Consider the following 16,549-nt stretch of genomic DNA (forward strand, 5'->3'; position numbering starts at 1 on the left):
GAATCATGTCTTTGTCTGTCTCTGTCTCTTGTCAAATGTCTCTGAATATTGCATCCCCACCTGTGTCTCTATTCTCTCCTTGTGGAATTCCTACTAGATATATAATGGACCTATATCTTTCATATATTCCATTTCTACTTTTTCCCATTTTTATTTATTGTGGTAAAATACACATAACATAAAATTTACCATCCTAACCATTTTTTCCTTCTTACTTCAGTAATTATATATAGTATATATATTTTTTTACAATCTTAATTATTCTTAAGGGTACAGTTCAGTGGTATTAAATACATTCATAATGTTGTGCAACCATCACTACCATCCATCTCCATAACTCTTTTCATCTTGTGAAACTGAAACTCTATACACATTAAACAATAACTTCCCTCCCACCTCCCCCCAGCCCCTGGCAACCACCATTCTGCTTTCTGTCTCTATGATTTTTGACTATTTTAAGTACCTCATATGGAATCATACAGTGGAATCATACAGTATTTGGCTTTTTCTGACTGGCTTATTTGACTTAGCATAATGTCCTCAAGGTTCATTCATGTTGTAGCATGTGTCAGAATTTCCTTCCTTTTTAAGGCTGAATGATATTCCAGTGTATGTATATATCACATATATTCCTTCATTCATGTGTGGGTGGACATTTGGGTTGCTTCCACCTTTTGTCTATTGTGAATAATGCTGCTATGAACATGAGTGTGAAAATATTTCTTCCAGATCCTGCTTTCAATTCTTTTGGGTATATACTCAGATGTGGAATTACTGGGTCATATGGTAATTCTACTTTTAATTTTTTGAGGAACCACCATACTTTTTGACACAGTGGCAGCATTATTTTACATTCATTCCAAACATTGCACAAGGGTTCCAATTTTTCCACATCCTCACCAACACTTGTTATTTTCTGTGTTTTTTTTTTTTTATAGTAGCCATACTAATGGATGTGAGATGGTATCTCAATGTAGTTTTTTGTAATCATTTCCTAATAGTAAGTGATGTTGACATCTTTTCATGTGCTTATTTGGCCACTGTATATTTTCCTTAGAGAAATATCTATTCAAATCCTTTGTCCACTTTTGAATAGGGTTGTTTTTTTGTTATTGAGTTTTAGGAGTTCCCTATATATTCTGGATATTAATCCCTTATCACATAGAGGATTTGCAAGTATTTTCTCCCATTCTGTTAGGTTGCCTTTTTACTCTCTGGATATTGTCTTTTGAAACACAAATTTTTCAAATTTTCAGAAGTCCAATTTCTCTATTTTTTCTTTTGTTGCTTGTGCCTTTGGAGTCATATCCAAGAAATCATTGCCAAATCCAATGTTGTGAAGCTTTTGCCTTATGTTTTCTTCTAAGAGTTTTATTGTTTTAGGTCTTATGTTTAGGTGTTTGATTCCTTTTCAGTTAATTTTTGTATATGGTGTGAGGTAAGGGTCCAACTTCATTCTTTTGCATGTGGACATTCAGTCATCCCGGCACCATTTGTTGAAAAGACTGTCCTTTCCCCATTGGATAGTCTCGGCATCTTTGTCAAAAACAATTTGATCATATATACAAGGGTTTATTTCTGGGCTCCCTATTCTATTTCATTGGTTTATATATCTAATTCTATCTATTTACATGTTTTAGTTTTATTCTAGGAATTTCCACAGATCTATCCTCAAGTTTATTATTTGGTTTTTCAGCTTTAACTCACCTTCTGTTTATCATACCTATTAAGTATTACATTTATATGGCTATATTTTCTAGTTTTGAAAATTCTACTTGGTTCTTTTCCAAATATTGTTCTTTTGGTTTCAATTCCTTCTTTTACATTTAATGATTTTAAACATAATACTTTTCTCTTTCTGATTATTATACCATCATCTCAGATTTGAAATTTAATTTTCCTGTCTGTTGTATCTGTGAACTCTTACTCATGATGGACTATTTCTTTGTATTTTATAATTTTTATTATAAGCTCACCACTATGGGGGCTTTTTTTTTCCATAGGAATAATGAAGAATTATTGCCTCAGTGTCTCTAACAAAAAGAAGCCTGTGACAAGAAGCATAAAGTAGAATGGTGGTTGCCAGAAGCTGAGGGCAGGAGGAATGGGGAGTTGTTGTTTAACGGGTATAGAGTTTCAGTTTTGCAAAATGAAAAAGTTCTGGAGATTGGTTGCACAACAATGTGAACGTACTTACCACTACTTAACCATATAGTTAAAACTGGTTAAGACGGTAAATTTTATGATATGTGTTTTTTGTCAGAATTAAAAATATAAAAGGAGACCTGTGACAGACCAGGTAGAAAAACAGAAAATCTGAAGATAAGATAGAATTAGTAGATAGGTACGGTTTATCACACACCTATAAACAAGCTCTAGTATCATCATTTAAAAATAGAAGCAAAACTGAAACCCTTCCTTGAACATACATTTCTCACCCTCAACAACCAAACTCTAGACAGAACTGTCTGCCTCAGCTGTCTCTGCTCCTTTGCCTACCTTGAAAGTCAATGCATTCGAATCTGGCTCTCACTCCTCATCACTCCATAAGGTCTCTAATGACTCTAAACCCAAGGGACACTTTCCAATCCTATCTTCTGACACCTCTCAGCAGCCTCCACCCAGTCGTCATTCCCTCTGTGAATCAGTCTTCTTAGCTGCTTCCTCCACAGGTTCTCTTGATTTTCTTCCTTCCACACTGGCCTGTCCTATCTCTTGACTGGGTTTTCATTCTATTCTCGACCTCTACGTGTTGGGGCTTGCTCCTAGACACTCTTCCTTTTCATTCCTAGATGACCACATCCATTCCCACTAAAATTTGTTTTTCATTTGTAAGATTAAAAAAAAATACTTGGAAACAAAAATGGCTCATAATCCCTCTGCCCAGATGGCCTCTGTTGATCTTAAACAAAAATAAAAACAAGCAAGAAACAAACAAAACAAATGGAATATTTGTACAGGGTTGGAATATTCAAAAAGCATCAAAAGATAAAAGGCATTATCCCCACACGGTTGTTTAAGTCAGAACCCCTGGAGTCATTTGTGATTCTTCCCATCCATCACCTTGCCTCCCACATCCAGACGCTGGTCATGTCCAGTCACTTCTGCTTCTACCACATAACTAACTCATCTGCTTTTCTCCTCCACCACCAGCAGCCTCCTACTTGCTCGCGTGGATGATTCCAACAGCCTCCTTCCAGTGGTACCCACTCCCACACCTGTTCTCCTCTAAGCCAGCTTCCACACAGCAGCAAGAAGCATGTCACATCCTTCTTTCCTCACCAGCCCCCTCAGCTAGGTTCCCATTTCAGGTCCCTGAACACGTCGAGTGGTCTTTTTATTCTTGGAGCCTTTGGTCAGGCTACCCACTCAGCTCTCACCCTTGGGCTTCCCAAGCTGGCTCCCTCTCACCTTTCAAGTCTCAGTTTAAATAGCAACTCAGAAGGACCATTACTGACTACCCTATCTAATAAGGTATCAGTCTCTGTTTTTATGCATCTCAGACTTTTTTTGCTTCTTTATTGGTACAATGTTATATATATATTGGTAATGGTCTTATTCATCTGTTTACTTGTTTATCGCTATCTCCCCAGCAGAGCACAAGTGCCTAGAGGGCAGGGACTGTCTCCATCATACTCTCTACTACGTTCTAGCACCAACTCCACATTCACTGAATAAACATGCCAGGCATTGTGCTACGTGTTTTACTTGTGTCATCTTATCCGATTTTTGTCTGCAAAGTAGGTATTTTTTCCCATTTTGTCCATAAGGAAACTGAAGCTCAGAAAGATTAAGTAATGAGCCCATGGTCACACAGTTGGGGAGCAGCAGGCCAGGACTCAAACCCAGTGTGTCTGGCTCCAAGACCCATGCTCTGTCCACTATGCCATGCTCTCTTCGTGCTGTCTGATTCCCCTCTCCTCGGTGCATGGCATGGTGGGCATTCAACACATTGGCTAAGTGAATGCAATGACAATAGCCTAGCAGAGTTTATGCACAGAAGGTGCTAAGTTTCACCCTGGAGGTTCTTACCAAGTAGGCTGCAGAGACCAGTTCATAAATGATGGCCTGGGCTCCAAGTTCTGTCACGTTAATCAGTCCTGAAATGTTGGCAAAGGCACACACAAAACACATTTCAAAAAGTGGATTAAAGCAAACATTTTCCTTATGAATCTAGTACATATCTTAATTTAAGAGAAGTGAAGACTACCCCCAGAAGCATAACCCAGTGGAAGAATTCACCATCTGTGCAGAGAGGAACCCCAGCCCATTCCCAAGAAGCTGCCAAGAACTCAGGCAGCTAAGACGTGATACAGCTTCATTCTACAAGCCCCTACTCCACCGGGGAAGAAAACATCAGGTGTAAAGTAGAAAACAATGAGGCTCCTAGATTTACAGGTCAGTCCTCAGGGAGATGTATGGGGAGAGAATGTGGGAGGGAAGGGATGGAAGGCAGTGGAACTCTATATAGAACTGATGGGACTATTGCCGTATTCAAGTGTCAACAAAAACTTTAACACCAATTATTATCATCCTCTGTCTTTTTTATTTTCTCTATTAGTTTACTAGCAATAAGATGGCTAAGGTGAAGACCTATGACCAAAATTGTTACAGTTCTCATAGAAACACAGATCATGTCTAAGACAGAGCCAAATCAGTCACTGTGTGTTTATAAATGTCTTAAAAACTTGGCATCACGTCTAGCAAAAATCAACTGAAGCAGAAGATGGTCTGCGAGAGTCAGGAGACCTAGATTCAGGGTTTTGTTCTCCCACTCCGTGACCATGGCAAAATCTTCACAGCGGCCTTCCTTTCCAAACCTACAAAATGAAGGGCAGTGAGGTAAAGCTAAAGCCCACCCGACCTGAACATGCTTATGGTTGGAGAAGGATTTAAACCTATGTTGAAAACTTCCATGAGAGCCTGATGTAAAGAAGAGGAAGGAGAAGTAAAACTTATACTTCTTGAACAGCCCTGGAGACATGACTAGCAGGCTGTTTTTACATTTCTACTGAACTGCTGACAAACCTGCAAGGAAGGTTCCGATCTCGAAGGTCCACCACTCAATGCACAGCATGAACACACTGGGAATAGCCAGCTGGATGTAGGAGTCCCACTCCTGGAAACAGTCCCTAGTCCAACCTGGAGGACGGGCAAGAAAACAGGCACTTACTTTTCAACAGTCTCTGATACTAACAATTTTATTTCACATACCTGCCTCTTCCAAATGGCCAGAGACTAGGAACAACTGCAGTTCTATAGAAAAATAACTGACTTTAAAGATGTCAACCAAGACCAGAGTTTGAGATGGCAGGAACACAGCTGGCAATACTTAGTGAAACTGAAGTTATGTATATGCCCTATCACCCACACATTTCTCTCCTGGTATAAATGACAAAGAAACTTTCATAGAGCTCCATAAGAAAACATGCAGGACATTCACTGTGGCAGGTTGTGGTTGTGGGATATTGGGGCCATCAGGGAGACCATCACTAGGGAACTAGAGAAGTAAAATATGATGGATGCATATTATAGTCAAAAGCAGAACACTGGATGTACAAATGGCATTGTAGTTAGATCTAAAAATACATTGTGCCAACAGGCAACAAAAGTAAAAACAGATAAATTGGACTACATCAAAATTTAAAACTTCCATGTGTCAAAGGACACAATCAACAGAGTGAAAAGGCAGCCCACAGAATGGGAGAAAATATTTGTAAATCATGTACCTGATAAGGATATCTGGATATCATAATATCCAGAATATATAAAGGACCCATAGAATTCAACAACAACAACAATAAAAAACCCAATTAAAAAATGGGCAAAGGACTTGAACAGACATTTCTCCAAAGAAGATATACAAATAGCCAAAAAGCACATGAAAAAATGCTCAACATCACTAATCATTAGGAAAATGCAAATCAAAACCACAGTAAGATGTCATCTCACACCCATTAGAATGGCTGCTTAAAAAAAAAAACAAACAGAAAATAACAAGCGTTGGCAAGGATGCAGATAAATTGGAATCCTTGTGCACTGTTGTTAGGAATGTAAAATGGTGCAGCCACTATGGAAAAACAGCATGGTGGTTCCTCAAAAAATTGAAAGTAGACGGGACCGGCCCGGCAGAGTAGTGGTTATGTTTGCGTGCTCGGCTTCAGCGGCCCAGGGTTCACACGTTCGGATCCTGGGTGTGGACCTACGCACTGTTATCAAGCCATGCTGTGGTGGCGTCCCATATAAAGTGGAGGAAGATGGGCACGGATGTTAGCTCAGGGCCAATATTCCTCACCAAAAAGAGGAGGATTGGCAGATGTTAGCTCAGGGCTAATTAAAAAAATTAAAAGTAGAATTACCATATGATCCAGCAATACCACTTCTGGGTATATATACAAAAAAATTGAAAGCAGGATCTTGAAGAGATATTTGTACACCCATGTTCATAGCAGCATTATTCACAATAGACAAAAGGTGGAAGCAACCAAATATCGATTGACAGATGAATGGATAAACAAAATGCAGTATATACATACAATGGAATATTATTCAACTTTAAAAAGGAAGAAAATTCTAACAAATGCTATAAAGTGGATGAACTTTGAGGACATTATGCTTAGTGAAATAAGCCAGTCACAAAAAAAACCAAATACTATACAATTTCACTTATATGAGGTATCAAGAGTAGTGAAATTCCTAAAGACAGAAAGTAGAACGGGGGTTACCAGGGATGAGGGGAGAGGGAATGGGGAATTGTTTAATGGGTATAGAGTTTCGGTTTTGCAAGATGGAAAAGTTCTGGAGATGCATGGTGGTGACGGCTGCATGACAACGTGAATGTGCTTAACACTACTTAACTGCATACTTAAAAATGGTTAAGATGGTAAATTTTATGTTATGTGTATTTTACTACAATTTAAAAAACAACAACAGAACACTGTGCTAAGTCAGAGGTCCACGAACTCTTTCTGTAAAGGGCCAGATAGTAAATATTTTCACCTTTGCAGGCCAAATGGTCTCTGTTGCCGCTATTCAACTGTGCTGTAGCAAAGCAAGAGCAGCCACAGGCAATCTGTAACTGATTAGATGTGGCTGTGTTCCAATAAAACTTTATTTACAAAAACAAGGTGTGGGCCAGATTTGGCTTGTGGGCTGTAGTTTCCCGACCTCTGTGCTAAGTGAAAAAATTTATGGAAAAAAAAGAAATCTAAATTATAGTGTTATTGTTAGTGCCATCAAGTTGATCCCGACTCTGGCGACCCTGTCTACAGCCGAGCATAACCCTACCCGGTCTTTTTGTGCCATCCCCTCATCGTCCAGTGCTGTATCAGACAATGCTCTGCTGCTATGCATAGGGTTTTCAGGGCCAATTTTTCCAGAAGTGGGTGGTCAGGTCCTTCTTCCTAGTCTGTCTAGTCTGGAAGCTCTGCTGAAACCTGTCCACCATGGGTGACCCTGCTGGTATTTGAAATACTCGTGGCATAGCTTTCACAGCAACCTGCAGCTGCCACAGTATGACAACCGACAGACTGGTGGTTTGGTTCCCTGACCGGGGAACAACCTGGGCCACAGTGATGGAAGTGCCAAATCTTAACCACTAGACCACCAGAGCTGGCAAACTACAATACTATTAGGTAAATATAAACATATACACAGACCAAAGAAAATGCTTCACATTTTTCAAAGATACATATTAAATGACATATATCAAACACAGAGAGGGTGCCTTGAGGGAGGAGAATGGGAACTGAGAAATGAGGGGAGAAATACCATTTTAAATGGGAAAGGAACCGTATAAGGAATGATGATATCAGTGTGCCATGAATTTGAGTATGAGAAACTCAATGTTTTGCATCTAAGGTCCAGGAGAAGAGAGGAAGAGAAGGCAGAGGAAGAAGATAGGCACTGAACAACAATGAGGAATTTCTGTAACATAAGAGCAAAGAAAGGCACCAAGAGCCATCTTGCCACTCACCTTATTGGGTCTCAGGGGAAGCAGAGAGAGCCTGGGACCCATCTCATACCACCAGATTTGGAGGTGAAGGTTTGAGGGAGGGAATAATCCACATGGATTGCTTGATGGTTGTGGATGAAGGGAAGGGTAGAGGGTTAAGGCATAAGCCCCAGTGAGCAGGGAGTGTTAGGAGGCAGGAAAGCACTGTCCCCAATCTGTCTCCATCTAAAAACCAGAAAACCTGCCTGCTAGCCTGGAGTCACGAGCACAAACAAGCTGCCTGTCCCAACCCATGAGTGGAAACAGTCACCATCACCATGTATAGGAGAGGGCTTGAACCTGAAGTACAGTCACAGTGAGGAAACCCCGAGCTAAGAAACTGGACTTGGAATAGATATATTCCATTAGGCCCGAGCAGACACAGCATTTTAAAAAATGGACAGGGCATGAGTGTGAGTCACAAGGAAGACGATCCCCTTGGAAAATAAGCTCACAGACAAAACCATAAAGAAGTCAGTCAAAGCCACAGTTTCAGGGGGCAGGCATCAATTAGACAAAGCTTAGTGAAATTAAGTACCGTATTTCAACATATCTAACATGCCATTATGAGCCACAAAGAATCTGCCAATTAAATTACAACATAATATTTTAGTATATCAATTGAAAGATGAATTCCAATTTTAAAGCTATTAAAATGCAAAATAATATGAGTCTTATAATTAATAAAATATGTGTACAGGTATGTTCCATGACCCAGGATATAAACAGATAAGAAATCCAATGCCAGGAAAGAAATGTCACAAAACCAACACATGAAAGATTTCACACCTGATGAAGTAGAAATGATAGGACAAGCTGAATAAATAGGCATTCTTAAAATGTTCCAAGGAAGGAGGTTTTGAAATAAGGTTAGACAGATATAAAAAAGAAACAAGTAAAAGCTTAGAAATGAAAAATATAATTGTTGAAAATAAAAGCAATAAATAAGTCAGAAACTAGACAAGACACAGCTTAAAACATAATTAGTAAACTGACAGACAGAAATGAGAAAATCTCTCAAAGTACAACACAAAGAGTTGCAGAGAGAGAACACGAGAAAGAGAAACGAGCAGATATGTAAGATGTCTGAGTGCAAAGGAAAGAACAGCTAGAAATGGAGACAAGTCATAGAAGAAAAGGCTAAAATTTTTCCAGAATTTAATAGAGGTCCTCAGATTAAGAAAGTTTACCAAATGCCTACAAGATAATTTTTTAAAAATCCTCATGTGACCATGCTGTGGTATAAAAAAGAGAAAGAGAAAATCTTTAAAACTGTGAGAGAAAATACTTGATTGTCTACAAAGAAAGGACAATCAGGTTTATGGTGGACTTATCACTAAGAACAAGAAGGAAAAAGTGTAATATCAGCCATGCAAAATTACTATCGACTTAGATTTTTATACCCAGCAATATTCAAGAATGAGAATAAGATGAAGATTTTTTAAAAAACATTTAAAAGGTAAGAGTTTACTCTTTACAGATCCTTGCTGAAAGAACTACTGAAAGATGTATTTCGGCAAGAATAAAAGTAAATCCAGGAGGAAGGAATGAGATTCAAGAAGCAACAGTGAAGAAATTAACTTTTTTTTTTTTTTTGTGAGGAAGATCAGCCCTGAACTAACATCCATGCTAATCCTCCTCTTTTTGCTGAGGAAGACCGGCTCTGAGCTAACATCTATTGCCAATCCTCCTCCTTTTTTTTTCCCCAAAGCCCCAGTAGATAGTGGTAGGTCATAGTTGCACATCCTTCCAGTTGCTGTATGTGGGACGCGGCCTCAGCATGGCCGGACAAGCAGTGTGTCGGTGCGTGCCCGGGATCCGAACCTGGGCCGCCAGTAGTGGAGCGTGCGCACTTAACTGCTGAGCCATGGGGCTGGCCCAGAAATTAATTTCTAAAACATGTTGATAAATCTAAATATAAGAAAATAATATTTTATTAGAATTTTTAAAAATCTGGAACTAAACTTATAATTGACAATAAAAACAGAAGGTAAGACTATGGAGAGAGGAAATTAAGATGTGCTATCTTATTTGGGAAGAGGACAGAGATAAGAAAAAACATGTATTTCAGAATATTACAATGAGCATTACAGTTGCCTGTCCAACCACCATTCATCCTTCTCTTGGAAACTCCTAACTCTCATTCAGGTATCCACAGTCCCCTTGCACACCAATACTGAAACACCTACACTTGGACTTCCAGTTACATGAGCCAGTTTAACCTTTTAATCTTTAATGGTTAAGCTAGGTTGAACTGGTTTTTTTGTTTTTAACTTACAGCTGAATGCATCCTAACTGATGCAAGTACGCATATTAAAAATTTAAGAATATTTGAAACCCCCAATATAATAGGTGATCCAAGTGAGAATCATCAGTGGGTGCTGAAACCATTGGATGAAAGATTATTGGAGAACCAGAGAGTCAAATGATCTCTATCACCCTACAGATTACTTGCTAATTACAAAGGAGAAAATTATATTTCCAAAGGAGAAATCTAGCAGTCACTACCTTAACCAAATGATCAAACCCAGCATCGCCTGAAATTATTTGCCTCCAGATGCAATGTAGTAAGTATACACCATTCCCCATGGGGTTTTCTTGCCCAAATGCTGTAACCTGAATCTACTGCTGAGGACACAAACATGAGGAGACAAATCCAGAGTGTAGGACATTCTACAAGACAACTGGCTCTTTGAAAAATCAGTGTCACAAGAATAAAAAAGATAAAGGGATTGTTTTAAATAAAAAGAAGACAAAGAAACAACAACCAAATGCAACGCATGAACCTTGACTGGATCCTAGATCTCAAAAACAGGTTTAAATATACGATGGTTTGGGGACAACTATGGAAATTTGAATATAGAATATATATCACATGATATTATTGAATATCATATTCAATAATGTTTTTCTATTTTCTTCAATATGGTAATATTGTGGCTATTTAGAAGAATGTTATTTAAGAGATGCATGCTGAAATAATTAGCGGTGAGGCATCATGACGTCTTCAATTTGCTGGACAGCAAAACAATGGATACATATGTTGAAAGAGAGAAACAAATAGGGCAAAATGTTAACAGTTGGCAAATTTAGATAAAGCATAATGGAATGATCATTAAACCATTCCTTCTACTTACCAGTGGGCTTGAACATTTCAAAAACAAAAAGTCGGAGGCAAAAATGAAAAAGTGCTTGAGACTTGAAAACAATTAAAAATATTTAAGGCTAGTAAAAAAAATAGCAGCTAACATTTGTTGAATGCACTTTATGTTATAGTCTTTGTTCTAAACCCTTCACATGGATTAACTCAGTTAACCCTCACAACAATTAAATGATAAAGGTCCTATTATTATTACTACTTTACAAATGAGGAAACCGAGGCACAGAAGTTAGGTAATTTTCCCTACTAAGAAGTCGGACCTGAGCCTATGCAGTCTGGCTCCAGAGTCAACGTGTTTAACAACTTTGCCCTACCACCTCCCAGATGAAGAGGAGTTACAGTAAGAGTAGAGGATAGTAGAGAATAGAAAGAAAGTATAGTATATAATCATTATATATTTGGTGTGTGTGTGTGTATATATATATAGTGTGTGTGTGTGTGTAAGGAAGATTAGCCTTGAGCTAACATCTGTTGCCAATCCTCCTCTTTTTGCTGAGGAAGATTGGCCCTGGGCTAACATCCATGCCCATCTTCCTCTACTTTATATGGGATGTCGCCACAGCACAGCCTGACAAGCAGTGTGTCGGTCTGCGCCCAGGATTCGAACCAGTGAACCCTGGGCCACTGAAGTGGAGTGTACGAACTTAACTGCTATGCCACCAGGCTGGCCCCTGGTATATATTTTTAAAACCGTTTTTAAGGTTGTTTAAAGAATTTATGAGACTGATATATTAGACAAGACTTTAATTAAATGTTTAAAAGTGATAAGTTTGCAATCAATGTTTAAATGTTTGGGAAATCTAAATTGTTAATTCTTAAATCTTTGGTTTTTAGTTGTGTAAGTACTGGGTGAATATTTAGAGGAATGTTGATTATTTAAAGAAGGTTAAATCATTAATAAATTCACAACAAATTTAGTCATGCATTGCTTAATGATGGGGATACATTCTGAGAAATGCGCCATTAGGTGATTTCGTCGTTGTGCAAACATCATAGAGTGTACTTACACAAACCTAGATGGTATAGCCTACTACACACCTGGGCTCTATGGTACTAATATTATGGGACCACCATTGTACATGTAGTCCAGCATTGACCAAAATGTCATTATGTGGTGCTTGACTGTGAATAAATCCACACCAAAAGCCCCAACCCCCAAACATTAAAGGATCTATCAACCTGTGTAATAAATTGGATTTGCAGAAGGTCTAAAATATGCATTTGTGTTTATAAAAAACTATTCAGATATGGCTCTTTTCCTCAACCACTAAAAGTAAGGGGTGGGAGGAGATAAAGACAAAAATTGAGCAAAGAGATGAAAATCACTTTACACAGTAGATGTAAGTGCTTTTTCCTTACTTTGTTTATTAATCATTGGTAATTAGTCACCTCTGAAGAAGCCATTACTGTGTCTCAGAAAGGGATGGTTTACTTACAACTTTCAATATTTGCCATGGTCCAGAAAAGGCAAATTTATAGAGATTTAGTGTTTGCCTGGGGCTCAGGGTGCGAACAGGTTCACTGACCGCAAAGAGTCATCAGGAATCTTCTTTGGGTGATGGAAATATTCTAAAACTGGATTTTATAGCATGTAAATTATACATCAGTAAAGTTGCTAAAAATAACTGAGATTGTTTTCCTTATTTCGCCTTCGAGACGCAAAGAATCTGAAATGATTATGAATTGTGAGCTGACAAGAGGAAATGACTGAATGTGGTTTCTATTTACACAGGGAGGCTGGGCAGAATGAAGCTGAGAATTCTCTGAGCTCTCATTTATCAATTTCTGCTTTTAAAAGCGAAAAGAAAACAAACTAAAGAAGGCTGATTATAAAAAAACAGGTAAGGTTTAAAGGCCTAAGCTTGTTCTTATTTTATCACGTTTAATGGATTAACTTTGTTTTAAAATGTGTGTATGAAATTTTTTTTTTATTGCAGGCAAACTCTGATCTCGAGTCTATAGCATTTGTACAAATATACTGGGACCCAATTGGGTTAAAATTAGCAATCCACTATTTCAGAGTTTACTTAAGGGAGAAGTATTTATTTCCATTAGTAAAATGATAAACAACTTTTTCAGGAAACTTCTTTGTCAAGCAGGAGCATGCATGATATCCGGCAAGATAAATGAATATCCAGGGTAATGTGTGAGAACTGAATGAGCCATAGCCGTTAACATTGCCTGAGTACTTGATACTACTCAATTGTGGCAGACACCACAATTTGTCTAGCAAAATTCATTTCCCTATTGTTCACGGAAATAAACTCACCAGAGTTTAGAGGCCACTTGTACATTTCTTGCAACTTGGTACGACCACGTGGCTAAGTATTGGCCAACGGGATAAAATGAGAATTGGTGGGGTGATGTTAGCATCAGGGCGGAGTGAGCTTCTCCCACTGAACTCTCCCCCTCTAAGACACACCAAAAAGGACGTTCATATTCCAACAGAAGCTATTCACACAACACAGGGGATATCTGAGGCACCCAGGCAGCCGTACACCCGAGGACTGAGGTGCTGGAATCTCCAGAGTAAGTGTAAGGAGGCTCCAGCTGACTTGGCGCCAGCAACTGTGGCCCACTACACTCCAGTTCCAGCTTTTTTAGCCCAGCGCACTCCAGTTCCAGCTTCTTTGGCTCAGCGGCAGTCCAGCTCTTCCTCTTCAACACACCCGCACCTGAGCCCCAGCTGCTTTGGCCTATCTGCATTCCAGCTCCAGCTGTTTCCATGCTTGACCACAGCAGCCTCCACTCAGCCACACCGCAAATCAGCCAGGGGCCAACAAGAGTGCCCATGGATTGAGGCAGGCCAGAATACACGATACACGGCCCTTGACCCCCACCCAGTGGCAGCAAGAAGAAACTGCAACCACTATGAGGAAAGGTAAGCCAACACCAACAGGCACCATGCAAAAATATATTAAATATCTAGACCAAAAGGAAAATGACAAGCACCCAGAAGTCAGCCCAGAAAGCACAGACGTGTATAACCTTAATGACAGAGAATTCAAAATCGCCATCATAAAAAAGCTTAATGAAATACAAGAAAACACAGAAAGACAATTCAGTGAAATCAGGAGATTCTTCACAAAAGAGATTGAAAGTATAAAAAAAACCAATCAGATATCTTAGAGATGAAAAACACAATAGAGGAGATAAAGACAAATCTGGAAGCCTTAAGCAGCAGAGCAGACAATATGGAGGAAAGAATTAGCAATACTGAGGACAGCAATGCGGAAGTAATCCAGATGGAGGAGGAAGGAGAACTAAGACTAAAAACAAATGAAGAAACTCTCTGAGAAATATCCGACTCAATTAGGAAATCCAACATAAGGATTGTAGGTATTCCAGAGGGAGAAGAGAGGGAAAAAGGAGCAGAGAACTTGTTCAAAGAAATAATGTCTAAGAACTTCCCAAACCTGGGGAAGGAGCTGGAAATACCAGTGAATGAAATCAAGAGATCTCCTAAATATATCAACACGATAAGACCCTCTCCAAGGCATATAGTAGTAAAGCTGGCAAAAGTCAATGATAAAGAAAAAATATTAAGGGCAGCTAGACAAAAAAAAAATAACATACAAAGGATTTCCTATCAGGCTCTCAGCTGATTTCTCAACAGAAACTTTACAGGCTAGGAGACAGTGGAACGATGTATTCAAAATTCTGAAGGACAAAAACTTTCAGCCAAGAATACTCTACCCAGCAAAAATATCCTTCAGCTATGATGGAGAAATAATAACTATCCCAGATAAACACAAGCTAAGGGAGTTCATTGCCACAAGACCCCCACTACAAGAAATGCTCAAGAAGACCAAGAAGATCCTCTTTTTATCCCTGAGGGAAAAAAGAGAAAGAGGATTCAAAGTTTTGAACAAGGAGGAAAATAGGTTGAGAAAACCAGAAAAACTGCAGTCCTCTATCAAAATAGATTAGCAAACACTTAATTATAAAACCAAAGATCAAGGGAAGGTAAGCACCAAGCATAAATATAACCTCATTATGTTAAACACGAACTCACAACACAAGAAGGAATAAGATGTGACAACAATAACATAGAAGGGGAAGAGGAAAGGGATCAAATCGACTTCGATTCAAAGTCATCAAAAAGTGGACTATCACATCCACGAGATTTTTTACACAAACCTCATGGTAACCACTAACCAAATAATCAGAACAGAACCACACATGATAAAGAAAGAGAAAACTAAGAGAATCCCCACACAGAACTACCAAACTGCTTTGGTAGTCCGAAACACATGGAATGAGAAACAAAAGAAATGCAAAAAAAACAGAAAAAGAGTGATAAAATAACAACAACAAGCCCCCATGTATCAATAACCACCCTAAATGTAAATGGACTGAACTCTCCAATCAAAAGACACAGAGTGGTGGGATGGATTAAAAAACAAGACCCAACAATATGCTGCCTCCAGAAACACATCTCAGCTCTAAAGACAAACACAGGCTCAGAGTGAAAGGATGGAAGACAATACTCCAAGATAATGGCAAACAAAAGAAAGCAGGTGTTGCCATACTCATATCACACAATGTTGACTTCAAGATAAAACAGGTAATGAGAGACAAAGAGGGGCATTATATAATGATAAAAAGGACACACCACCAAGAAGACATATCACTTTTAAATATATATGCACCCAATACAGGAGCACCAAGGTACATAAAGCAACTATTAACAAACCTAAAAGGAGATAGTAACAACAACACAATAATAGTAGGGGATCTTAACACCCCACTCTCATCAATGGACAGATCATCCAGACAGAAAATAAATAAGGAAATAATGGACCTAAATGAAAAACTAGATGAGGTGGACTTAATAGACATATACAGAGCACTCCATCCAAACACAGCAGATATACATTCTTCTCAAGCACACATGGAACATTCTCAAGAATAGACCATATGTTGGGAAACAAGGCATGCTTATATAAATTTAAGAAGATTGAAATCATAACAAGCATCTTTTCAGACCATAAAGCCATGAAGTTAGAAATCAACTACAAGGAAAAAACCAGGAAAGTGACAAAGCTGTGGAGACTCAACAACATGCTACTAAACCACCAATGGATCATTGATGAAATTAAAGGGGAATTCAAAGCATATCTGGAGACAAATGAAAATGAAAATACACCGTACTAACTCATATGGGATGCAGCAAAAGCAGTCCTGAGAGGGAAACTCATAGCAATACAGGCCCACCTTAACAAACAAGAAAAATCCCAAATAAGCAACCTTAAACTACACCTAACAGAATTAGAAAAAGAAGAACAAACAAAACTCAAAGTCAGCAGAAAGAGTGAAATAATAAAAATTAGAGCAGAAATAAATGAAACTGAAATTTAAAAAAACAGTAGAAAGGATCAATGAAACAAAGAGCT

The 16,549-nt window shown here is 38.6% G+C and overlaps 1 protein-coding gene across 1 annotated transcript in view; it reads right to left on the reverse strand.

The window, feature by feature from the left end:
• Positions 1-16,549, reverse strand: part of LOC131416887 (multidrug and toxin extrusion protein 2-like) — a 69,382-nt gene that overhangs the window by 32,656 nt on the left and 20,177 nt on the right. Inside the window, exons 8-9 of the mRNA XM_058559658.1 lie at positions 5,029-5,142; positions 4,033-4,100 (exon numbers count right to left, since the gene is read on the reverse strand). Coding sequence (XP_058415641.1) covers positions 4,033-4,100; positions 5,029-5,142 — 182 coding nt within the window. The remainder of the gene's footprint in view (positions 1-4,032; positions 4,101-5,028; positions 5,143-16,549) is intronic.

The sequence above is a fragment of the Diceros bicornis genome, chromosome 18 (assembly GCF_020826845.1).
Source record: "Diceros bicornis minor isolate mBicDic1 chromosome 18, mDicBic1.mat.cur, whole genome shotgun sequence".
Taxonomy (NCBI): domain Eukaryota; kingdom Metazoa; phylum Chordata; class Mammalia; order Perissodactyla; family Rhinocerotidae; genus Diceros; species Diceros bicornis.